This window comes from Chiloscyllium punctatum, chromosome 10 (assembly GCF_047496795.1).
Source record: "Chiloscyllium punctatum isolate Juve2018m chromosome 10, sChiPun1.3, whole genome shotgun sequence".
Taxonomy (NCBI): Eukaryota; Metazoa; Chordata; class Chondrichthyes; order Orectolobiformes; family Hemiscylliidae; genus Chiloscyllium; species Chiloscyllium punctatum.
In genome coordinates this window covers 106471600-106498479 of record NC_092748.1, presented here as the reverse complement: position 1 = coordinate 106498479, position 26880 = coordinate 106471600, and the positions used below count along the sequence as shown (strand labels likewise).

Genomic DNA, 26880 nt, shown 5'->3' with positions numbered 1-26880 from the left:
ACTCAATTAGAATGAAACAGTACATTTTTGTTTCTTTCCTTCCAAGAATACTTGGCGACCTTGTGAAAATATGACTGCACTAATCTCCTCCCTGCAGCCTCCCCACATTTATTTATTCCAGATGTCACCGGGCTGCAGTCGGATTGTTGTGTTCTTTCAGGTACAAAGAGACGTGGGGCTTAACTTTAACCTTGAGTTGATGGGTCAGGAAGCCTACATGATCAGGTAGAATGTCAAATTTACTTTACATAGATAAAAGTGTGCGTGTGCGTGTAGTGATTGAGATTGAGAGCAAGAACAAGAGAGAAAGAAAAACAAGGGCAGCACTATATGTGTCAGAACCCATTATAACAGTTCTTCGAATCAAAACAGAAAATGTTGTACTTTCAGGCTCAGCTGGTGAGTTATTATCTGTGGAGAAACACCAACAGAGTTAAAGTTTCAAGCCTGTGACCTTCTGATAAAAAAGGTCATTGACCGAGAATGGCAACTCTACATGTCACTCCACAGACGCTGCCAGACCTGGCACATTTCCAGCCTCTCCTGCTTTTAGTTCAGCTCCTTCAATATTTTACAACCATCAGTTTCCTCCAGGTGCTGGTGCATTGCTGGTGACAAACAGGGTCATCTCTTCTGACCACCGTTCCACCCACTGGTGGGACACCTGACAGTGACCTCACATCTTGTCACCAAATCTGGAGAGGAAGTCCCACCTCTGAGAACTTTCAAACAATCAAATGGCCATTGCCCCCCTCACTCCAATTGTGGAGCCAAGCCTTCAGGTGGATGGTCATGGAGGCTCTGCCTATGGCAGATAGGCCAAGTGGACCTTCGATGGACTCAGGAGACCCTTTTTTGATAAGAACCCCTCCCCTTAACTGGCCACTAGCTGCTCCAGTGAACTATACCAGGGTACAAACATGCTGCAGGTTTCTCCCACCACAACCCAATGGTGACAGGGCAAAGCCTCGAGTGGCTAATCTATCCCAAGACGCCATAAAAGCAAATCCAGAGTGACAAAGAGAAAGGAGAGCACAAGAGCAAGGTACAGATTCTAAGACAGGTGCACAGAGGTGTAGAAGCTCAGAAAGAAAACAGGCCCTTAGGCCCATCAGAGCTGAAAATGTGTTGCTGGAAAAGCGCAGGTCAGGCAGCATCTAAGGAACAGGAGAATCGATGTTTCGGGCATCAGCCCTTCTTCAGGGATGAGGAAAGTGTGTCCAGCAGGCTAAGATAAAAGGTAGGAGGAGGGACTTGGGGGAGGGGCGTTGGGAATGCGATAGGTGGAGGGAGGTCAAGGTGAGGGTGATAGGCCGGAGTGGGGTGGGGACGGAGAGGTCAAGAAGAAGATTGCAGGTTAAGAAGGCGGTGCTGAGTTCGAGAGACTTGACTGAGACAAGGTGGGGGGGGGGGGGGGGGGGGGAGGAAATGAGGAAACTGGAGAAATCTGAGTTCATCCCTTGTGGTTGGAGGGTTCCCAGGCGGAAGATGAGGTGCTCTTCCTCCAACCGTCGTGTTGCCAATGCCTTATCTTCACCATGGACATCCAGTCCCTGTATCTTTCTCCTCCTTAGGCCCATCACATCTGTGCCAGTCAAAATCAACTAAACAATACTAATTCCATTTTCCAGCACAAGGCAATGCCTTGACAACATGACTGCATATCAACATATGAAAACATTGAGGGTTTCTGCCAATCCCAACTGACAGGTAAGTTACAGATTCCCACCATCGTCTGGGTGAAAACATTTCCCCGCATCCTGTCTGCACCACCTGTTGCTTACCTTAAATCTACATCCCCAGGTCATTGATCTCCCCATTAAGGGGAGAAGTCTCTTCCTGTCTAAGTACCTCAACTTTATAGAGTCAGAAACATCTCTTCTCTCAACATCCTCTGCTTCAAGGAAAACAGCCCCAGTCTGTCTGATCTTTCTTATGATCTTAGATTTATATTGGAAGATTTTCATGAGAGAAAAAAAAATTCTATGAAATGAGAGGTCTGAGCAACTATATAGAACAAAAGTTATAGATGGTCTAACAAAAGCCTTCTCTCACCGATTTCTCTCACAGACAATGTTGTAGCAAACGGCTCATACCTGAAAGGGTTTATGCATCACAAGATAAGTTCTACCTGTCAGGATATAAGGGACTGCTCATTAGAGGGGCTAACAAGGTTTAAATGGAGCTTTAATGACCATCCAGTTGTTCTTGTGCTAAGCTAGTGCTAAAGGAGTAATGCATGCTTATTCAAGTTCAGCCTGATACCTCTCAAGATATAACTTCAGTATTCAGTAGCTATTTCCATTACATCTTTGCAATTAAACTTTATGGTTGATTGAGATTAAACTTCTCTTCGACTGAAGACAGTGTGTGGACATTCTTCCCCCAGTTTCAATAACTTAGACTTCCATCAATAAGGATAATTAGTACCTGTACCCAGGGTATCTTAGAATGGTTTCAAAAGAACATGACCACACAAACTGGTGTACTACCCAAAAGCAACAGAGCAAGGACGACGACAACAATGGTGAGGTAGACATTTGGAGTGAAAATTTCCAATGGTTAAAAGGAACCTGAAAATTCTCTAGCAATTCAGTTTATGGCACTTGTTATAGTTAACAAAAACAGAGAAATATTACACAGCACAGGTCAAAATTAGTTTAAGTCAGCATTGGATTCATCGCCAATCCATTAGCACTATTTTGCCTCCAGCTGCATTCTACTTACCTGCTGTCCAAAAAAACAAGCAAACTGGAGACTAACTATTGGGCTTCACACCAATTATCCAGCTGGTGGATAACCCAAGGCAGTAATTCAATCTTCAGTGTCTGTTTTTATGAAGGCAGAGTTACATCATAGAATTCCTACTTTGTAACTCACTGCCAGCTGTCCTACTTGACATCCAGTAACTCCCCTTCTACGGTCAGAGGTATCAACACCCTTGTCTTTTGATCATTTCCAATCTTCAGTCAGATCAGAATTCTGCTCAACATGGAAATAATGTTGTTACCCATTCATGCTTTGTTTTTAAAATCTCACAGCTAAGAGGAGCAATAGAATGATTTGTGTTTTCACTTGTTTATGCAATTACTGCCATCACTTCTTCCCTCATGACATTAGTTCATGCTGGGATTACACTCTTAATTGGCAGCTCTCTGGTATAAAAATCCTCTCAGATATTAGTTGAACAATGGGCAAGGTATTTTTCATTACATTATTTGTAGACTGTGGACACAAACTTAGAGGAAAAAGTGAGCAAGGAATTAATTTCCTAGATCAGAAATGGATGAGCTTAAGGAGGGTCAGTGAGGAGACTTCCAGTGTGTCTTGCGTCAATTGGTTTTCATGACCAATTGGGGGTAAGGGGTGTCTATTATATTAGCATTGGGAAAACCATTGTGAACCAGCTCAAACACAAATAGCTGGGAGAAACTCAGCAGGACTGAGCATCTGTGGAGAAACCGCAGAGTCAAAATTTCAGGCCCATTAGCCCTTCAAATGTTCACTCTGCTTTGTCTCCACAGACCCTGCCAGATCTGCAGTTTCTCCAGTAATTTTGGTTTTGGTTTCAGATTTCTAGTATCTGCAGATCTTTACTTTTTGTTTATGAACCAGCTGATCGCTTTCTTTCAACACTGATTGGTAAACACGAGGCACTGCACATCATGCACAATAAATCTGAAGCGACCTTCCTAATTGGCCTCAAGAAACATCCTACTGCAACAAGGCAAAATGCCCTATTAATCTAATTACACTGTTACAACATAATACTTGACGCTTTCCTTAATAATCTTTATTTCCTTTTGGACCAATTTCCTCCCCAGCTATCTCTGCCTCATGCCTCACCCTCCATTCATCAAAGACCAGCACAAACATTTCCTAGAAAAGCTGGCTGGATACTAAGAACAGGATCCTGTTCCCTTCCTTGCCCCAGTGTCATGTGGTGATTAGACAGTCTTCACAATACTGAGATTCACTATTCTAGCATCACTATTATTCAGAGCTCAAGATCAGAATGGGCACAGCATTGATTCACTAAACAATGTATCCCATTACTTTGCAAAATTTCCACCCTCCTGTCCCAAATCGACTAATTTTAAACTACATTGGGGTATTTCTGCCACCTTACCTAAAAGGTATATTTCACATGCTAGCTAGAAACAGGTGCTGATCATTTGCAGGTAGCATCATGTCAACTTCATCACCAAACTGTAGTGCCAGTGAGGCTCACCAGATAGCAATCACTAAGTAGGGACACTGGTTATTTTCTCTCCCTAATCCAGCCAACTCCATCTTAGTTTGAGATGAATCTGTAGGTACTGTGAATCAGAACTAAAACCTTCCTGATTTGTGCAGGTTAGGTGAACTGGCAATGCTAAATTGCCCATAGTGTTCAGAGATGCGTAGGTTGGGTGTAATAGTTAGGGGTAAATATCCTTAATAGGGTAGGGGAATGAGTCTAGGTGGGTTACTCTTCGGAGGGTTGATGTGAACTTGTTGTGCCAAAGGGTTTGTTTCCACATCGTAGGGATTCTAGATATTCCAGACTCATTGGGATCTTTTAATGAAAATGTAATTTTCATTTAGATGGAAGGATCTCATTAGGGCTTTATTTGTGTTTTCCTCGTTAATACACTGCTCTTACTGTGATGGTGGCATGGGGTTATGCCCTTAGAGTCCAATCCAGGAAGGCAGAGATCCAGGTTCTGGATTGTAACTGGTAAGATTTCCCTTTGATTCCTGCTGTAATCTAATAAATAAATCTCAGTTTCCACTTTCTCTCCACTAGTCCAGTAACGAGTGCAAGACACCCATCACAGTTTGCTCAGAATCCATCATGTACCATGGGGACGAGAGTGACACATTACGTTGGGATCATTCCTGTTATTATGGACTATCTTAAACATTGAAATTTGAAGATGAGCATCTTACCTCCAACGAGCGCAGAATCCATTCCACCATTACTGACAGGTGTATGTCCTGCTTTAGAAGGCTCTGCAATAAAACACATCAGAGAATCAATCAGTCTGTTTAAGTATCTTTGCTGGAGCACATGGCCAGTCTAGAGAAACGAAGGATCACCTTTAAGATCTCATAAAACCCTTGTCCTTAAGAAAGCATGTCTAGATAAAGAAATTTGCATCAGCTCGACCCTTTTGGACACTTTACCCAAGCTGAACATTATCAGTTCAGGTCCAATTCCAGGATATGAAAATGTAATCTAGACTCTAGACCAACTCCAAGGGACTGCCTCGTAATTGATAGTGATGAGATTTTGAATTAAATTTAGATTTACCAGATAAGAGAGGTCAGAGTATTACGGAAAAAGGTACCTGGTCAACACTCTACTGAAATCAATAGTATCAGAAGGAAATGGTCATTCATCTCTTTTGCTATTTATGTAGATCAACCACATGTTCAAGAATAAAACTTCAGGGTGATTCCAGCATCCACACTATTTTATTTCTGTTTCCTTCCATTGTACCAAGTGTTGAGTGACAATCTTCACAAACTAGGCTGGGTGGGTGAAGAGGCAGCCTTAACAAATGATAAAACATTCCAAAATTAGCAGAGAAGGAACCTAGGAACTTGGTTAAAACTGTATTTCTGTTTGAAGTTGGGATATTTTATCTCCTGTGCGTGGTGCTTCTTTGATCCTCTCCAGATCTCCTCCAACTTACAAATCCAATGAGTTCGACGAATAGACAAAACAAGGTCCAACTCTATCCCTGCTGGACTCGGATTTAAGGGTTAAGTAGGCAGTATCAGTGACACGGTCATGTGATGAAGGATTCTGCTGAGAGATGGTTCTGTGTGAAGCCTCATGCTCAGGCTTTTCCACGATATAATTAAAAGACAACGTTCAATAAATGTTTATCAATAGCTTAGACTCCTGTAATCTCTATCAATGCTAATTAAGACCCACAATATTGTTAACAATGATTTTACAGAGGTCCTTAGACAATAAGTTACCCAAAAATAACCCATATTGAAGCTAAATAGCACAAGTCATTTGCATGTAGCAGAAAACAAATAGGGGATAGTTGTAACAACCAACATCAGAATACAACAGTGTAAATTTTCATACGGGAGCAAAATTTGCATGTGCAATTCATAATAAATTTGACTTCCATCTCCAGCAGTCAATATGGTCTCTGCAAAGGTCTGTTTATTATACACTCAGAGGGACAAGTTAGGGATATGGAGTATTATGTAATCAGATATTGAATATTAATAAAATCTATTGTTTACAGGACACACACAAAAACCAAACCTGGACAGACCAGGGTGAATGTGGGAAGGACGTTGGCTATGCCCAGAAGCAGGGGTCAGAGTTTAAGGATACAGAGGCGACTTTTTAGGACGGAGAAGAGGAGAAATTTCTTCATCCAGAGTAGTGAGTCTGTGAAATTCTCTACCGTAGCAAGCAGTTGAGGCCAAACCGGGGGAGTTTTTTTCAACAAAGGCACAAATATAGTTCTTAGGGCTAAAGAGAAGAAGGGTATGAGAAGAAAGCAGGAAGATGGCACCGAGTTAGATGGGCAACGTTGATCACATTGAATGGTGGAACAGGCTTGAAGGGTTGAATGTCCCCACTTATCTCTCCACCCTGGAGGCTCCCTGCCTCCATCCCTGGTGAAGGGCTTTTGCCAGAAACGTCAATTTTCCTGATCCTCGGATGTTGCCTGACCTGCTGTGCTTTTCCAGCACCACTCTAATCTAAAAACGAAGGGTTGAATGGTCTATTCCTGCTTCTATTGTCAACGTTTCTACAAACAAAGCAGCAACGATGCACCCAGATTTGTTAACCTTTCAGAGGTCCACATTTGCATCCGGGGTTTGGGGGTGGGGGAGGATGACAATACTGATCACAGCTGTCTCACGGTGTTGTCTGACTAAATAAAACAGTGTTGCAATGTCCCTCACACCAAAATCAGCATCTCTGGGTACGTAATGGCCCAGTAGCCAGAATTGGTGGCAGCAGTGATCTTGTAACAAGCCTTCAGCAGTAGGTGGCAACAGGGGAAAGAGGAAATGAAGGCGAGGGAGGGCATGAGACCGAGAAGACCATTTCTGGAGCAATGGGCATCTTTGGCAGAAAGGGAACGTATGGAGAAAAGCAGACAGAGGCAAAGGATTTCCTGTATCAGCTCCGTTCTACGTAAATAGCCAACTTTTCCAGTTTAATCTTCATTCCACTGGCCCTAGGCCTTTAGAAACATGAAGACAAATTAAGGAATTCTTTCTCCATGATTTTTAGGTCATCCAATCCATCTGTTGCAGTACATAGTCAATGACCAGGCGTGGCTGTTTCAAAAGGCTAAGCCCACACCAGGAGAGCTGCCCAGTTTCTCTCCTTTGTTTACAATCCATAGTGTTTGCCAGACCATTCCATAGGGCATTTGAGTCATTTATTGTGAGTCCAGAGTCTCATGTAGAACAGACCAGGCAAGATTGGCAGATTTCCTTCTGAGAAAGGCCTTGTATTTTTCCAAAAATCAATAAATGGTTACAGCGGACTTTTAATTGCACATTTTGTTGAATTCAAATTTCACCATCTGCATAGGTGTAATTTGAACTCATGCCCCCAGAGTGGGATTGCAAGTCCTGGGACATTATCACTATGCCACCGCCTTTTCTAAACTAGAAACTTTAACCAGTCCAGAAGATCTCCAATACATTTCAATTCCTAATCTTTGTCGAATTTGCTGATCTGAACCTTAGTCACATACAAACTGATACTCCAGGGCCCAACAGGAACAAAGGATTGACCAGGGTTTCTACTTAGTTTAGTTACTAGTTCTACATCAATCACTTAAGGGTAGGACCAGAGCCTATCACATTTGAAGGGAATTCTGATATTTTGTAGCTTACTGCAGTATTGAAGGAATGCTGTGCTGCCTGTGGGATCAGCCTTGGGCTAAGTAATTTGATCATTTTCAATTAGACATCAGAAAGAAAAATCACTGAGGAGCAGAAGGATTCTTCTGGTGCTCTTGATTTCTTGACTAACATTAAAGTACATTCTCAGATTATGAAAGGGTGCCTGTGATTGTCATTCTATCCACCACCTTAAACATTCCCTCCTTCATCACCTATGTACTGTGGTGGCAGCTTGTACAGCTAACAGGTTTCTGCACTGTGTTTTGGGAGGACTCCTTCGAAAGCCTTATAGTTGTACCTTGACTTTAACAGAGTATATCTTTAATGGTTTAAGTGTAGTTCAGACATTTTCTGCTTTGAGAAAACAAGCCCACTGATTTAATTAATTCCTGATGAGCGATTAAATATTGGACCATCATCATTAAACATGACAAAAAGCATGTTGAAAATCTGTGATCGCTAAAACCTAAATCGCAAAAGGCAACAGGCACGTGGGAACACTGATTCCTGCGCATGCAAGATGTACAACCACCTTGGTTTGGAAGTACATTGTCATTCTTTTAAAGTCATCAAGTCAAAAATAAATCTAATTCCCTCCCGAAAAGTGGGTGTACATACCACCATATACATTGCTGTGTAAAAACGGAAACTGGCACTGATCGCCTTAACAGTTGTGCAGAATAGGCAAAAAAAAAGTTGGATGGGGTTGGGGGCAGGGTGCGGTGTTGGGGGGCAGTGTTGGATGGGGTGGGGGCTTGAACATTGTGTGCTGCTGCAGTCTCCTGAACAGGGAGCAGACTTTAAAAACTCCAAGCCCCAGAGGAAAGACATGTAATTGATTAACCGAATAATCGATTATCCGAACGAAATAGTGCCCACCCATCACGTTTGGATAAATCGGAGGTTCCCCTGTTGTTGTATTTTCAAAAGGTAATTGGTAGAGTACCACATGTTAGGCTACACAACAAGAGCTCAGGATGTTGGACGTAATTAATTAGCATGGGCCAAGCAAGGACTGACCAACACAAAAACAGAATTTGCTGGAGAAATTCAGTCTGGTAGCATCTGTAGGAAGAAAGTAGAGTTAATGGATAGAGTCTGGCGAGCCTTCATCAGTTTCAGATCCCAGCATCAGTAGTTCTTTGTTTTGGTTCAGAGGATTGGCCTAGTTGGTTATAAGGTGAGGAGGGAACATTTTAGGATGGTAATCTTTAATTAATGGAGCGCTAGTGGGATCAGTGCTGGGGCCACAATTATTTACTGTATATTAGTGACTAGGAAGAGGAAACTGAATGTACAATAGTTAAGTTTATTGTTAGAAAGTAGAAATAGGCTATTTGATCCTTTGAGCCTGCTCTGCCATTCAACATGATAACGGCTGAACATTAACTCAGTCCCCATTCTCTCTGCATACTCTGATCCCTTTAGCTCTAAAAAGAATTATATTTATCATCTTCTTGAAAATATTTAATGTCCTGTCATCAACCTCTTTCTATGGTAGGATATTGCACAGGCTCACCACTCTGGGTGAAAAAATTCTTGTTAGTTCAGTTCTAAGGAACCTAACCCATGTCCCTAAACTGTGATTCCTTGTTCAGAGCTCCCTAGTCATAGGGTCTCTTTCTATACTGTACATCCGTGACTCTTTGGTCCACCTGTCCATGCCGACCAGATATCCTAATTTAATCTAGCCCCATTTGCCAGCACTTGGCCCATATCCCTCCAAACCCTTCCTATTCATGTACCTATCCAGATGCCTTTTAAATGTTGTAATTGTACCAGCCTTCACCACTTCCTCTGGCAGCTCATTTCATACATGCACTACCCCCTGCATGAACAAGTTGCCCCTTAGGTCTCTTATGTCTTTCCCCACTCACCCTTAACCTATGCCTTCTAGTTCTAGACTCACCCACCCCATTTATTTTGTCTAGTCTTGTTTGAGTTTTATACATTTCAATGAGATTCACAGTCATTTTTTAAAATTCCAGTGAATAGTCCGAATGAATCCTCTCTCACTGCTGTTAAGAAAGGTGACACAGAAATAGATGGGAAACAAGTGTTGGAAGATGAAACAGGCTCTATGGAGGAATTAGGAGAAAGCGAGGATTGCAGATGCTGGAGAGTTAGAGTCGGAAAGTGTGGCGCTAGAAAAGCACAGCAGGTCAGGTAGTGTCCGAAAAGCAGGAGTCACTGTTCAGGCGTAAGCCCCTTTCATCTATAGAGGAATTAGACAGATTAATTATGTGGACGGAAAAAAGGAATAAAATTTGGGAAAACGTGAGGTTGTGCGCTTTGGTGGGATGCTGCTTAGGATGGAAAATTTAAGCTTGAATAGGCTTGGGCTGTTTGCATTAGAGCAGAGAAGACTGAGGTGATCTGATTGAAGTGTACAGAGAGTTATGAGGAGCATGGATAGAGTGGATAAGGAGCAGCTGGTCCCTTTCATTAAAGGGTCAGTCATGAGAGACACTGGCTCAAGGTGAGGGGGAAGGAGGTTTAGTGGCAAGACATGAGGAAAAAGCTTTGTACCCAGAAGGGTGGTGACAGTCTGGAATGTGCTATCTGGGAGGGTGGCAAAAGGAGAATTACCTCATATCCTTTCAAAAAGTACCTGAATGAGCACTTGGCCCATACCCTTGAATGTTACGGCGTGCCAAGTGCTGGCAAATTGTATTAGGTTGAAGGTCAGGCATTTCTCACCTGTTGGGGTAGATGATGGCCCAAACGGCCTCTTCTGCACTGTATGATTCTAATGATTCCAAGAGGAGTTGATTATTATTTGATTGGAGAGATGGAGAGATGACCTTTACTGCAAATGGAAAGGAGCATAAAATTTGGGAGGATTTGCTAAAATTATGCAAGGCACTAGTCTAGCCACAGTTGCAATGAAGACTTTTGGGCCCCTAATATAATGAAGGCACAGTTGCATTGGAGATAGTACAGAAGGTTTTCACTCGGCTGACGGGACTGCTTTATGAGGAGAGGTTGAGTTGCTTGGGACTGTACGCATTGGCTTTAGAAGCAAGAAAAGCGAAACATTCAAGATTCTTATCGGACTTGACAGGGTACATTGCTTCCTCTTGCGAGAGGGTCGAAGATCAGAGGACATCAGCTCAACTGGGGGCAGTCACCATTTCAGGAGAGTCCTGTAGCATGGAAACAGGGCCTTCAGCCTAACACATCCACGTTGACCTGGTTTCCCAAAATGAACTGGTACCCATTTGCCTTCTATCTCTCTAAACACTTCCTATTCATCTATCTGGCCAAATGCCTTTTAAATGTTGTAAATGTACCAGCCTCCACCACTTCCTCTGGCAGCTCATTCCATACATGCATGTGAAAAATTGCCCCTCAGATCCCCTTTTAAATCTTTGCCCTCTCACCTTAAACCTGTGCCCTCTAGTTGTGAACACCCCACCCTGTGGAAAATACCTTCCCAATTGCCCTCTTCATGATTTTATAAACCTCTACAAGGTCACCCCTCAGCCTCCAACGTTCTAAAGTCCCAACCTCCCCTTATAACTCAAACCCACCAATCCTGGTAATGTCATTGCAAATCTTTTTTGCAACTTTTCCAGTTTAATAAAATCTATAGCAGGGCAACCAGGGATGAGGATTTTTGCCTCTGAGGTTGGTGAATCTGTGGAACTCTTTATCATAAGGAAGGCTGTGAAGACTATGGAGTTAAGTATATTGAAGGCTGAGATAGACAATTTTAGCCAGTGAGAGAACCAAAGAGTAATGGGGAAAAGGCAGGAAAGTGGAATTAAGCAGTTTTTAAGATCGGACATGAGCTCATTGGATAGCACAGCACAGTGAAAAGGGCTGAATGGCCCGCCTCTGTTTCTAGATCTTATGGTTGTTGGCAGCAGTAAAACCACCTGACAGAGATGGATTATAAAATTCTATCTTTATTTGCCAACAGTTCAGCTTCCTTAGAAATGCTCATCTATCGACTAACCGAGCACAGCTCAAACATTTCCATGCTACAGAAACAATTCTCAGCCAACACAGAAACAGCAAAAAAAAGTTATATTTTCCGATACTTGCTCCACATAATACAACCGCTGCTCATTGTAATATTCCCCATCTTACTGCTAAAGGCCAGGATAATTGTTTCTTAAAGAAAGGCCTAACTTGGAAAAGATATTCATGGGATAAAAGCATAATGTTCAGAAAATGGAGCTCAGTCTGTTATTTTTGGCTAAGTTTAATACATGTAGAAAACAATGGATTTGACTGCCAACACAAAACAGCCCTAGACATTTGTACGGATGAGCAAAAGTGCATTATGCAAGAACGTTAAAATGTTAATCAAATACATGTGTACAAATAGTCACACCCACTGAGTAAATGCTCGGGAAAACCAACTTGAAAAGTCAGTGACAGGGGGTGGGGAAAGGGAATTATTGTAAGCCCTCAAAATCAGTACACCCTTCCCAATCTACATCAGCAGGGACAGGCAGATAGTGATCACTGGAACTCAACAGCTGTACATAACATCTAACTATTTTTGTCTTTAGACCACTATTTTCCATCCAGTATAAAAAGCAAGCATTTGAATCACTAATTTACCTCAGCACTACATTGTATTATAAAAATGGTGCTGTGAGAGAGAGAGAGAGAGAGAGAGAGAGAGAGAGAGTCACTCTGCAAGGCGCATCATTAGGAGGGCAAATACACCTGGACAGAAATGCTTTGAGTTGTTCACTCGCAGTCCTTCTTTCCACTAAACCCATCAACAACCTTTGCTGAATTATCAGGAAGGGAAAGGACACTGAGACATGGTTTATTGACCACAGGGGAAGCAAGGGAGCGACACAAGGAGTGGTAAATGGGGCCCTTTGTTTCTGTTGGAAGTGATAATGCAATGGTAAAGCTCTTCAACATTTCAGGCAAGGTGATGGCCTAGTGGTATTATTGCTAGACTATTAATCCAGAGACTCAGGTAAAAGGACCTGGGTTTGAATCCGGCTGTGGCAGATGGTGAAATTTGACTTCAAATTTAAAAAAAAATCAAGTGTCTAATGATGGCCATTATTGATTGCCAAAAAATAAATAAGTAAACCATCTGGTTCACTAATATCCTTTAAGGAAGAAAACTGTCATCCTTACTTGGTCTGGCCTACATTTGGTTCCAGATTCTCAGCAATATGTCTGACTCTGAGCTACCCTCTGGACAATTAGAGATGGGCAATAAATACTGACCTTGCCAGCAATGCCCTTATCTCATGAATGAATGAAAATAAAATAGTAGGAGAGAGCATTCACAGGGAGAGAGAAAAGTCATACTGGAGAGTCAGAAAGAGGCATAGAATTTAAAATAAATGTTATTTCAGAAGCTGAAAAACTCTAGAACTTTCTTATTTTATTCCCCCCGCCAGTGGAAGCAGCAAATAATGAACAACTTCAAATAGTAGTTAGAATTTGGATTGCACTGATGGAGAAAGGTCAGGTATGGTCAATAGAATCATGGCTTCCAAAGAGAGAGAGCTGGAAAAAGTGCATGCATAGAAAACATCTGGAGGGTTGTAAGGAAAAGGACAAGGGAGTGGGACTGGGAGAATTATTCTTCCATGGTGGCAGCACAAACAACAGGCCACATGGCCACTTCCTGTTCTGCATTCATCTTGTGGATTTGTTTGGGAAACATGTTTCACCACGATCTGGCCAACTCAATAGCAAATTTAAAATGAATCCATCAGCATAGAATCATTGGTTGTTTTTGTTTCCACATCAAGTGATGAAAAATAACCCTGTCATATTGGCTAGCTTCCTGCATAAAATGATACTGACCCAAGAGAAGGGAAATAGCTGATAAACTCTGGTCTGACAGATGGAAGTCTCAGGCTGCTCAAACATTCATTGCGTAAAATATTCAATATCTAGCTTTGTTCCTGTCAAAACCAATAAAGACATTATCAATCAAGTGTACACCTAAAAGCCTGGGATAAACCAAAACCATCTGAACCTTGTTTTTTATTCCTAGCCTCCTATTGACAGCAGGACAACAGACAACAAGCAACTTGTTTTTGTGCGGAATAACCGAAGACCTAGTTGTTGGAATCTGTACCATCGTGCCCTCTATTTATGACATTGTAACTGGGGTGTTTTTGGCCAAATTAATGTTATCTTAGAATTACAACAAACAGAATTGTTCATAGGTCTGGTTCTGGATAGAGAAAGGGCTAATGTCACTACATATCAGCATTGACTGTACAGTTACAATGTTTATCATATCCAGGAGGTGTTTTTTGCCGCAAAATGGTCATTTTTCATTGAAGTTTAGAAAGTAGGCCATTCAGCCCTTCAAGCCTATACCACCATTCAATAATATCATGGCTGATCATGAATTTCACTCTCCCATTCTTGCAAACTCTCCATACCCCCTTGATCCCTTTAGCCAGAAGGGCCATGTCCAGCTCCCTCTTGAGAATATCCAGGGAACTGGGTCTAACAGCTTTCTGTGGTGGGAAAACAAAATCTCTCGTCTTCTCCATCTCTTTCCCACAGTAGCCAAGACAATATTCCAGTTACATTCAGGAAACATTGTCCGGCCTCAGATGTTGCAAGCTTATTATGCCTATTCTTTCCTGGCAACAATTAATTATTTTGCTCCATCGTACCAGAGAGACAAAACAAAAAAATCTGGAGCACAACTTAAGATCAAAAGCTCAAATACTTCACAAATGAGAGAGGACGCGTGGTTTAAAAAAAACTTCAGGTAGGACAGATGTTAAACACTTATCCAATGTTAAAAATCACACTAGATTTGTTGAGATACATGGCATTGGCACAATTATTATAAGACTGCATGTGCTAGAGGGCAAAACATTGTTACCTGGTCCAGGGTAAATACTGAAAACCACTTTGTACGCGTCAGATTTAAAATTTAACATTAACCTGTCAATTGGGAGCATTTTTCAAGGAACCAGCTCATGACAACTTCCATTCAGGAAGCAAATATTACGAAACTGACAAAAAAAAAGTGGCAGATTGGAAGGAAGCATGTTGTGAAATTTGAAAGAGTTTAGAAAGGATTTACAAGGATGTTGCCAGGGTTGGAGGATTTGAGCTGTAGGGAGAGGCTGAATATACTGGGGCTGCTTTCTCTGGAGTGTCGGAGGCTGAGGGGTGATCTCAGAGGTTTATAAAATCATGAGGGTCATGAAAAGTGTAAATAACCAGTGTCTTTTCCCTGGGGTGTGGGAGTCTAGAACTAGAGAGTGTAGATTTAGGGTGAGATGGGAAAGGCACAAAAAAAAGAGACCCAAGGAGCAACTTTTTCACACAGAGGGTGGTACGTGTATGGAATGAGCTGCCAGAGGAAGTGGTGGAGGCTGGTACAATTGCAACATTTAAAATGCATCTGGATGGGTATAATGAAAAGGAAGGGTTGAGAGGGATATGGGTCAAATGCTGGCAAATGGGACTACTTTAGGTTTAGCTATCTGGTTGGCATGGATGAGTTGGACCGAAGGGTCTGTTTTCAGAGATGGATAATAATTATGGACACAGCAGCTGGTTCAATGAAAAGATTGTGGTTGAGGGGGGGGGGGGGAGGAAATAAGAGGGAGTGGTATCCAAGAGTGTGCATTCAGCCTCTGCAGTGTAGAGGTCAGCACACCAGACAGACAAACAACAGCACCATCCTGGTTAGCAGGCTTAATTACAAAGTTAGGGTTGAATCTGAGAGCAGAGTGTGCAGTCAGTTCAGAGGGAGATAGGTTCGAATGGGTGACAGGCAGAGACATTGAGGCAACCAATGTCAGATGCAAAACTGGAAATTTCATAATATGACCCTTGAATGTCCCCACCTGTCAAATAGCCTTTCCTTCACAGTATTTCTTCTATTTTTGTCAAGAGTTAAGGGTTGTTCATAGAAAAGAAACAAAGGCATAAGGTTTTGCATGTAGCATTGTTCGGGCAATTAATTTTCCATCTCTCTAGACTCCAGGGTCATTCAGAAAGAGGAAACAAAAATATGACAGCGTGATTTGCAATGCAACAGTGTTTATATAGAGGGAGGCCAGAATGCAAGCACAAGTCAAATTTACTCAGGGCTGCTATCACTTTCCATCCAGATGCTCAGTGCAGCGAACCACCATATCCTAGTCACAAAGACTGACATCTGTGCCTGGCATATATAAAATGAAAGTTGACAGAAGCTTGACCCAAGTAATACAAATGCTGTCAAAGTATTCTTCAGCAAAGAGTTAATTCACATATTAGTCCTCGAAGATTGCTCTATCTGCGCTACACAATGAAAGTGTGCCCTCAGATTAGATGGGGTGTGGGGGTGGATGTGTGGTTACATTTGGGCCATTTAAGACTCATATCAGCTCTGAAATGTAATCCAATACTTTCATTGTCCAAAAATCCAGCACTGTGAGGCAGGAGACCACAAAGTGAAAGTAATCCATCAATCAGCCAGCCTTGACTTACACAGATGCTGGGTGGGAAAAAAAATGCCAGTCAGGAACAAAAAAATCCTTTAAGTGATGTATTCTCTCAGCCCATGTCAGATCTAGTAGCAAAAATGCAGAGAGAAAAGGGTTTATTTTAAATTGAGGGCAAATATCAAAAGATTTATGCACAAAGCAACAATGTACGTTATAACTTAAATCACAACTGTGTGGTCTGGGCTCGATCGGTTAACAACATGACTTTCCTAATGAATTACAAAGTACAAAGTACAGTCATAGGACCATAAGTGGTAGGAGCAGAATGAGGCAATTCATTCCATTGAATCTGCTTCACCATTCAATGAGATCATGGCTGATCTGATGATCCTCAAATCCAATTTCTTACCTTTTCCACATAACCCTCAATTCTCTCTGGATTGAAAATTTGATCATCTTAGCCTTGAGTATACTCAACAACCAGCCTCGACAGATCTAAGAGGTACAAAATTTCACAGATTCACTGTTTGAGAAAATGACTATCCTGACTGTGCAACCACTTACTTTGGATTGATGTTTGCTGGTGCTAGGCTTTCCCACAAAGGGGAAGCACATCTCTATCAAGCCACTCCAAGTATATTTAGGTAAAGTAGCCCATCTTTTGACCTCCATTAAGTACAGAAGCCAACCTGCTCAATTTCTCATCATAAGAGAGTCTGTGCAGCTGATTCCCCCCAAGTAAACTTTTTCTGGAGTGCCTCCGATGTCAGTCTATCTTCTTTAGATAAGGGATCCAAACTTGTTCTCAGTATTCTACGTGTGGTCTGTTTTGTCTCATGTACAGCAGTTTTGTCAGAGATTGCATCATACTCCAACCTACCCATTCGTCAAGTGTCTCCCAATATACTTAGTAACAATATCTAAAACTTGCTAATGTAACTTGTAGCCAATAACTACGATGCAATAAAATGCATAACATAAAACATGTGCATCATCTCATTAAGACTTAGTAGTGGTTTTCCTTTACAACTATCAACCCTGTCGGGCCCCAGGCCCAGTCAAGAAACCTCAAAAATTACTCATCCCTATCCTGAAAGAGCAACCCTTGATTTTAAAACAAAGCCCCCTGCTCTGAACTGACAACCAGGGAGTTCACAAGGATGATACGCTCGATGGAGAGATTGCCTTATGAGCAAAGATTAAACAGGATTGGGACTCTACATATTGGAATTTAGATGAATGAGAGTCCTCTCATTGGGAACGTATGTTCCCAAAGGGTCTGAAGGTGGTAAATTTTGAATGGATGCTTCCCTCTTGGCAGTCATTTCAGAATTAATGGTGAGGGGCAATTTAAAGCTGACATGAGGAAGAAATTCTGAGAGTCGAGTTCCTTTGAAACTCCTTTCCACAGAGCGCTGCAGGGGGTAAAGGCCTTGTGTACAGTTCAGGCAGAGATAGATAGGTTTGATGGGTCTTTAGTAGCACGGTTTAGAAGGAAGGAAGAGAGGACTGCAGATGCTGGAGACCAGAGTTGAAGAATGTGGCACTGGAATCAGCCAATCGGGCAACATCCGAGAAGCAGGAGAGTCAATGTTTTGAGCATAAGCTGTTCATCAGGAATGAATAGATTAGAAGTTGGCTAAAAGATAGGAACAGAGATTAAGTCTGGATAGATCTTGCTTCAATTGGAGATAAATCAAAAGTGATGTTGAGAGCCTTGCATTTTCTGATTTATATGCATAACTTGGAGATGGGTTTGAGGGCAAAGTCTCTGAATTTGCAGGCAATACTCAGCGAGGAGCAACAGTGAATTGTGAGGCTGGCATGGAGCGATTTCAGAGACACTGACAGGTTAGCCAAATGGACAGATACCTGGCAGATGAATTTCAATGCACAGAAATGACAGTGTAATGATTGTTACAAAGTCAGCTAGGTGGACCTCAGAATAGGAGCTCCCTGATCAGACCAGGTTTAGACACCCAGTCAAGGAGCATAGCTGACAGAACAAAACAGGAGTGTCACACATCCCACTCAGAGAGCTGAATCAGTGTCAAGGAATTGCCACGTGTAAATAAGGGGTAATTTGCTGATGCAGGCACTAGCCTCTGCTGAGTTATTTGAGTGAGATAATGTATTTTGATCAAAGAAACAGAGATATTACAGGCTCAAAAGTACAACTTTAATGGAGAGCACAGAAGGGCCTCAAGATTCATTTGCATAATTCTTAGAATGTGGTCACAAGCAGCATGTAGCTCTGTGGTTAGCACTGCTGCCTCACAGCACCAAAGACCAGAGTTTGATTCCAGCTTTGGGTGACTGTATACGTGGAGTTTGCATGTTCTCTCAACGTCAGCATGGGGTTCCTTCATGTGCTCTGGTTTCCTCCCACAATCCAAAGATATGCAGGTTAGGTGGATTGGCCATGCTAAATTTCTCAGTGTCCAGGGATGTGTAGGTTAGGTGGATTAATTATGGTTAAAAACCCCATATGGCTGGGGTGGGGGGTGCTGAGGTTTGGTGCAGAATCAACGTGCCAAATGGCTGCTACCTGCCGTGATGCTGCAATCCTCTTTTGTTGAAACAGTTGTTAAAATAGCTTATAAATAGAGGAAGGGAGTTGTAAAAGCAAACAAGTTATGCAAATTAATGATTAGACCACATTTAGAGTCATAGAGCTGTACAGCACAGAAACAGACCCTTCAGTCCAACTTGTCCATGCCAACCAGATATCCTAAATTAATCTAGTCCCATTTGCCAGCACTTGGCCCAGATCCCTCTAAATCCTTCCGATTTGTATACCCATCCAGATGCTTTTTAAAAATGTTCTAATTTTCTCAGCTTCAACCACTTCCTCTGGCAGTTCATTCCATACATGCATGACCCTCTGCATGACGAACTTGCCCCTTAGTTCTCTTTTATATCTTTCCCCTCTCACCTTAAATGTTTGCTTTCTAGTTTTAGACTCCCCTGCCCTGGGGAAAAGACCTTACCTGTTTATCCTAATCATGCCCCTCATGATTTTGGAAACCTCTACAAAGTCACCCCTCAGCCTCTGACACTTCAGGGGAAAAAAGCCCCAGTCGATTCAGCCTTATCCCATAGCTCAAACCCACCAACCCTGGCAACATCCTTATTGATTGCTTCTAAACCCATTCAAGCTTCACAACGTAATTCTTATAGGAGGGAGAGCAGAATTGCACACAGCACTGCAAAAGTGGCTGAACTAATGTTGCAGCTATACGGGACATGACCTTCTAACTCCTATGCTCAATGCTCTGGCCAATAAAGGAAAGCATACCAAATGTCTCTTTCACTCTCCTATCCACCTGTAACTCCACATACAGGAACTATGAACGTGCACTCCAATGTCTCTTTATTGAGCAACCCATCCCATGACTTTATGATTAAGTGTAAAAGTCCTGCTTTGATTTGCCTTTCCAAAATGCAGTACTTCACATATAATCTAAATTAAACTCTATCTACCATTCCTCGGCTCATCGGCCCATTAGATCAAAGTTCTATTGTTCTCCAGGGTAACCTTATTCACCAACCACTACACTTCTAATTTTAGTGTCATCTGAAAATTTACTAACCTGCTATGTTCATACCCAAATAATTTATATAAATGACAAAAAGCACTGATCCTAGTGGCACACCACTGGTCACAGACTTCCAGTCTGAAAAGCAACCCTCCACCATCACGCTTTGTCCTCTACCTTTGAGCCAGTTCGGTATCCAAAGAGCTAGTTCTCCCTCTATTCCACTTGACCTAACTTTGCTAACCAGTCTGCTATTTGTAACCCTGTCAAATGACTGACTGAAGTCCATATAGATCACATCCGCAATATTACCCTCAATCCTCTTACTTTTTCCAAAAACTCAATCAAGTTAGTGAGACAGGATTTCCCATGCACAAGGCCATGTTGACTATCCCTAATTACTCACTGCCTTTTCAAATAGGTGGAAAACCTATTTCTCACGATTCCTTCCAATAACGTGCCCACCACAGATATTAGGCTCACCGGTCTATAGTTCCCTCGCTTTTCCTTACCATCTTTCCAAAATAGTGGCCCAATGTTAGCCAACCTCCAGTTTTCTGGCACCTCATGTGTAGCTACTGATGATACAAATACCCCAGCGAGGGGCCCAGTAATCTCTTCCCTTTCTTCCCAGTGTTCTAGGGTACACTTGATCAGATCAGAGGGCTTTATCCACCGTTATGTGCTTTAAGACATCCAGTACCACCTCCTTTGTAATATGAACATTTTTCAAGATGTCACTACTTACTTCCCCACATTCTATATCTTCCATATCCTTCTCCAAAGTAAACACGGATGCAAAATACTCGTTTAATATCTCACATGTGGGCTGCCTTGCTGAGTTTTAAGGGGCCCTATTCGCTCCCTAGTTACTCATTTGGGTTAATGTATTAGCAGAATCCCTTTGGATTCTCCTTAACTCGTTAAACACCTCTCCATCCAAGCTGTTAACACAATGGCAGGCCCAGTCTATGTTTGGAAAGCTAAAACCCCCTACCACAATCACCCTATTCTTCTTTCAGATAACAGATCTCCTTACAAATTTTGTTTCTCAATTTCTTGATGACTATTGGGAGGTCTATAGTACAATCCCAATAAGATGATTATCCCTTTCTTAATTCTCAGTTCCACTCAATAACTGATCGGCACGCATTCCAACGAATATCTTCCCCAATACAGCAATGTAATCCTTAATCAAAAATGCCATTCCCCCTCGATTTTTATCTTTCCTATAGGACCTACATCCTAAAACATTAAACTGCCAGCCCTATCCATCCCTGAGCCAGGTCTCTAATTGCAATGATATCCCAGTCCCATGTTACCAACTATGCCCTCAGTTCATCTGCCTTTCCTGAGATTTCTTGCTTTGAAATTAATGCAGTTAAGTTTATCAGTCCTATCGCATTCTCAGTTTTGTTCCTGCCTACCTTGATTGTTGGAATTATTCCTTTTCCCACTGACATCATTCTCAGACTGCTCCCATTCCTGTCTCTGTCCCAAACCCTCCCACCATTTACTGGTTTAAAATCCTCCTGAGCAGCTCTAGCAAATCTCCCTGCCAGTATATTAGTTTCCTTTCAATTTAGGTACATTCCTTCCTTCTTATACAGATTACTTCTACACCAGAAAAGATTCCAATGATCCAAAAATGTGAATCCTTCTTCCCTGCACCAACTCCTCAGCCACACATTCATCTGCTCTACCCTCCTATTCCTCCCCTCACTACATCGCAGCACCGGGAGTAATACAGATATTACTACTGTCAAAGACCTCTCTTTTAAATTCTGCCTAACTTCCTATATTCTCTCTTCAGAATCTCATCCTCTTTCCTACCTATGTCATTAGTTCCAATGTGTACAATGACATCCTGCTTGTCCCTCTCTCTCCTTTGTGAGCATTCTGCACCCCTGAGATATCCTTGATCCTGGCACCAGGGAGGCAACACACCATTCTGATGTCTCACCATCAGATGCAGAAACACCCATCTGTGCCTCTGACTGGAGAGTCCCCGATCATAAACTGACCACTTGGAACCTGATGTACCCCTCATTAGAGTCAGTCTCAGTACCAGGAACCTGGCTGTCCTTGCTACATTCCCCTGAGATTCCATCACCCCCTACATTTTCCAAAACAGCACACTTGTTTGAGATGGGGATAGCCACAGGAGACTCCTGGAGGTAACCCATCTACCTGACAGTATCTGTGGTTTTTCTCCCTTTCTATAACTGCCATCTATCACACCCCCTAGCTCCTGTAAATTCCTCATTGCCTATAAGAACTGCCCCAAACGATCCATGCGATCCAATAGGATTTGCAACCAAGCATATTTACTGCAAACATAAATCTCACTAACATGGAAACTCTCCCTAATCTCACACACCCAACAGGAAGAGCATATCACTCTACTAAAAGGCCATTTTAACAATCTGCAGACCCAGAAAATAGCACAATTTTACTGCTCTATAAACACTGCTCCCAGCTAACTTAGTACCTATGTTTTACATTTTTAAATTTATTGAGATCTGCCACTTGATTAAAAACATAAATCAAAAAGAATCCACTCTACTCACTATTGCAGATTAACCAAAAAAAAACTAGCCACTGAGCTGCTCCCCTGCCATAATCTCCCCACACAGGTTTCTTTAAGACAGCTGTGAATTTCACTGTTTATTTTTCTTAGATGAACTCCGATATCCAGAGATACTTGAAATCAAATGGCAAAAAGGAAGTAGCTGTGAGGGTTCACTGCTGGGTCAGACAGCAGTGTAGGTTTCTTTCTCCATTGATTAACTTCCCACCGTGTGGGTAACTGCCCCTTTTTTTGTATTGTGTTCAGTTTGCCGTACCTTATTTAAGAAAACAGATTAAAGCCCTGGAGAATGTGCAAGGGAGGTTTACTAGAATGACGTCAGGAATGAGGGATTTTAGAAACAAGGAAAAAGAGAAAATAAATTGGGCTTAATCTTCTCTGCTCCAAGAGTATTAAGAGGTTCAAAGTTTATGGAGAAGATTGGTAGCTCGGGTGCTCGTTGTTGTGGTTCTGTTCGCCGAGCTGGGAATTTGTGTTGCAGACATTTCGTCCCCTGTCTAGGTGACATCCTCAGTGCTTGGGAGCCTCCTGTGAAGCGCTTCTGTGATCTTTCCTCCGGCATTTATAGTGGTATAAAAGCCAGAGTAAACTTCACAGGAGGCTCCCAAGCACTGAGGTTGTCACCCAGACAGGGGACGAAACGTCTGCAACACAAATTCCCAGCTCGGCAAACAGAACCACAACAAGGATTAAGGGGCGTTCAAAATTAGGAACAATTTTGACAGGGTAACGGAGGATATTCCATTTCCACGTTGATGTGTCAGTAACTAGGGATCACAATTTCAAGATCCTCAGCCACGATGTGGAGGAGCCAGTGTTCGACTGGGGTGTACAAACTTAAAAATCACAACACCACCAGGTTATAGTTCAACAGGTTTATTTGGAAGCATTAGCTTTCATAGTGCAGCTCCTTCATCCCCGAAAGCTAATGTTTCCAAATAAACCTGTTGGACTATAACCTGATATTGTGCAATTTGTAACTAAGATCATCAGCAAGACAGCTGGGAGAAAAGATGAGGAGAAACTTCTTTCCTCAATTGTTAGGAAATGGAGTGTGCTGCTTGAGAGTGTGGTGGAGGTGGGTTCCATTGAAGGATTCAAAAGAGAGCTGGATACATATTTAAAAAGATGATTTTTTTTTTTACAGGAGATAGGGAATAATGTCAGTTCTCTCTTTTGGAAGCCAGTAGAGACCATGGAGCGAATGGTCTCCTTCTGTATTGTAAAACGCTATAATTCTTTAAGTGTCAGATCAGCCATAATCCTATTGAATGACTGGTTAGGCCAGTCATTTTCCTGTTCCTTATGGTCTAATGGTCCAAAGAGGATTGCGAGGAATACATAGTGCAATATCCACCAGTCAAACTCCTTCGTCATTAAATGCTACCCACTCATCTCTTAACAGGGGAGGGCATCAATCCCCACTGCGGTTAGGTTCACTTTTCATTCAACATGCTTTACTCAAAATATTGTGGTACCTTATCTGTGATGTGTAATACTTCCACATTTTTTACTTGGCCATGGGACTAAATAAACCACATGCAAAGACACACACGCAAACAGCAAATCTGATCAATGTTGACATTAATCTCAGGAACTTGTAGTGTTCTCCCTCAGGGAATGTCCTCTATTCTCGGTCTGTAATTGGCAGTTTGGTAAAAGGCGATGAAAAATGCTTGGGGTAGTGACAGAGGTGTGACTTCACATCCACCAACTTCATAATAGACTGTCTTAAGTAAACCACATCTGTCTCCATATGTTACAGGATCATCTACTCACCAAGAGAGGATATGAAAATGCAACAGGGTTCTTCTAATACTGAACATCCAGGAGATCTGTTTGGTCAACTGAATATATAAATAGTTCTTGCTTTCGATATTTCTCAGATTTCAGTTCCCCTCCACTAATCCTTGACTACTGCGCATTGGGTAGTCCCTATCCAGTTGCACTTCTTCCTAAAGCAAACTATACCACGCAACAAAATACAGGAGGGGTTGAAGTTAAAGTACGAGACTTGCTTATGAAACCACAAAAACTGCAAAGACCAGCTCAAGCTGGGATGCCCCAGAGAACAAACTTGACCCAAGCTTAGGTGCTACATGATCTTTTATATTATTGACACGTTCCAACCTCACTCGTGTAGCCGGAGTGGATCCTGGGGCTCTGGTGAATACATTGCCTTTGATTGGACCCCAGTACTCAAAATGGGGGTTTTGGGTGTGGGGGGGGCGGAAATTACTGCGTCCTGGGATCCTTGATCACTGTTGGCCACTTAAAGGGGCTCTTAAGAAGCATGGAGAAATCACCAGCTGTCATCCAAGATGTTCAAGAAATTACAACCAAATGGAAGACTCATGTTAAGACCATAAGACATTGGCCTAGTTTCTACTCCTTTCAGCCCATCGAGTCTTATCCACTATTCAAATCATGGCTGATAAGTTTTTCAGCCCCATTCTCCTGCTTTCTCCCTGTAACCTTTGATCCCCAACTCAGTCTTAAATGTATTCAATGATCTGGCCTCCACAGCCTTCTGTGGCAGTGAATGCCTTAGATACGTCACTCTCTGGCTGAAGGAGTTTCTCCTTATGGCTGTTCTAAAAGATGTTCCCTTTACTCTAAGGCTGTGCCCTCAGGTCCCAGTCTCTCGTACCAATGGAAACTTCTTCCACACTGAAGGAATTTTATGATTCAGGTTTTCCAATAGAAACATTGTCATGATGTTGACAGTGTCAAGAACGAGGGTTAGTTGGAAGCAAGTGGTTACAGTCTTGCCTACGTTTTGAGAAAATACTACTAGAGTTATGCAAAGTGTTCTTTCTGAAGAAGCCCATTTTCCTAAAACTTTAAAAAAATACATTTTGGCTTTGATAGAGAAACAGTTTTAATCAGGTAAATGAAGGCCTTGCTCAAGGCATCCACACCCTCACTTGCTCCCAGCACTGGAAAACGGCAAACCTGGGCTGGAATCCTACCAGACCTGCACCAACACACCTCTCTCCAACACCTCCAACCACCCCCCCAAAACCACCCCCCACCATGTCTCCCCACCCAACCCCCCTAAACAGAGATTGGTCTTGACCAAAATCAAATGTTCAACCCCCCCAAAAACTTATGGCATAGATAGAGACACACCTTTGTGTTGGTTCTCTGCTGGAGAGGCTCATGGTAGTTTCACTACAGGTCATTCTGCTATAAACGCACATTTAGTCAGCGCGAATTGGCTATAACGTGATTGATGAATTGTGGATGTTGTTTACATAACACAACTTTCTACTGAATGGGTATAGCGATTGGCTATAAGCAATCTTCTAAAGCGTGATTTTGTATAGCGGGTTTCCATAGCACAAGGTTGCAGAGGAACACAACAGTCACATTATAGCAGAACGACTTGTATCTACTACTCCGAGGAAGCCTTGTGACACAGTTGGAAACATCCATGCCTCTGAACCCAAAGTACCTGGTTGAAGTCCTGATGACTAAGGACGGTGTTCTCGGAAGGTGGCCAAACTGGTTGACCGTCAACTTGCAAAACCTTCCAAACCATGCCCATGGTGGGTAGTAAGAGTGGGAGTGGGAGTTTGGTGGGGGGGGGGGGGGGGGGGGGGGGGGGGTCGCAGTCTGGTCAGCATGAAATATACAGGGAACTGGAGCCTTTACTATCACAGTCCCTTCCTACAGTATGTAAACAACTGCATGTATTAACAGTGATTCGGACTCTGATCTGCAACACCACACCACGCTCTTCTCAGACCAGACACAATCCTGTTTAATGAGTTTAAAACAGCAGTGACTCCTTTCCTGCCCACGCTCAGCTTCTTTCAACTCAGCTTGGAACATGTGTGGGTTAGCTTAATAACTGATAAATTCCATTGGTTTTCCCACAAACTATTCTCAGTACAATAAGTCTCCAAGAGTCAGGTATGTGCATCTTTCATCAAATCTGAAAATTTGGTTTGGAACCTGTTTTGGATTATGATGGTTGAATGTAATACATGCAAATGAAGCCCCCCAAAAAATGGATGCAATCCATAATTATTTGTGACCATGAATTTCAGCTTCAAGTAGAAGTGAAAACCCAAATGTTCAGGAGGACTGGGTTTTGAACACCAAGGCAGGTACATACACATTCCATTCACCTCAGTGTGAGTTTCAAACCCAGACAAGAATGTGGAATAAAATTCCACTCATCCAATTGACTCAGTCATTATTTAATTGGGCCTTTGTTGTGGTCTACTCTTCAAATCTTGGTAGATGCAAGGTTTCAACAGAAAGCTCTCAAGCACACAGAAATCCTCCTCCTCCCAGCCACCATACAGAAACATTGAGCAATTTGCTTTGGTAAATGGAGAGAGGCTGGTGATTTAATACTGAGATAAAATACATTAGATTAGATTCCCTACAGTTTAGAAACAGGCCCTTTGGCCCAATCAGTCCATGCCAACCCTCCAAAAAAGTAACCCACCCC

General features: G+C 42.3%; 1 protein-coding gene across 2 annotated transcripts in view; it reads right to left on the bottom strand.

Annotated features, from left to right (window-relative positions):
• gypc (glycophorin C (Gerbich blood group)) overlaps nucleotides 1-26880 on the bottom strand; it is a 96183-nt gene that overhangs the window by 12509 nt on the left and 56794 nt on the right. For both annotated transcript variants that reach the window (XM_072579900.1, XM_072579901.1), the window contains exon 3: nucleotides 4933-4995. In XM_072579900.1, coding sequence (XP_072436001.1) covers nucleotides 4933-4995 — 63 coding nt within the window. The remainder of the gene's footprint in view (nucleotides 1-4932; nucleotides 4996-26880) is intronic.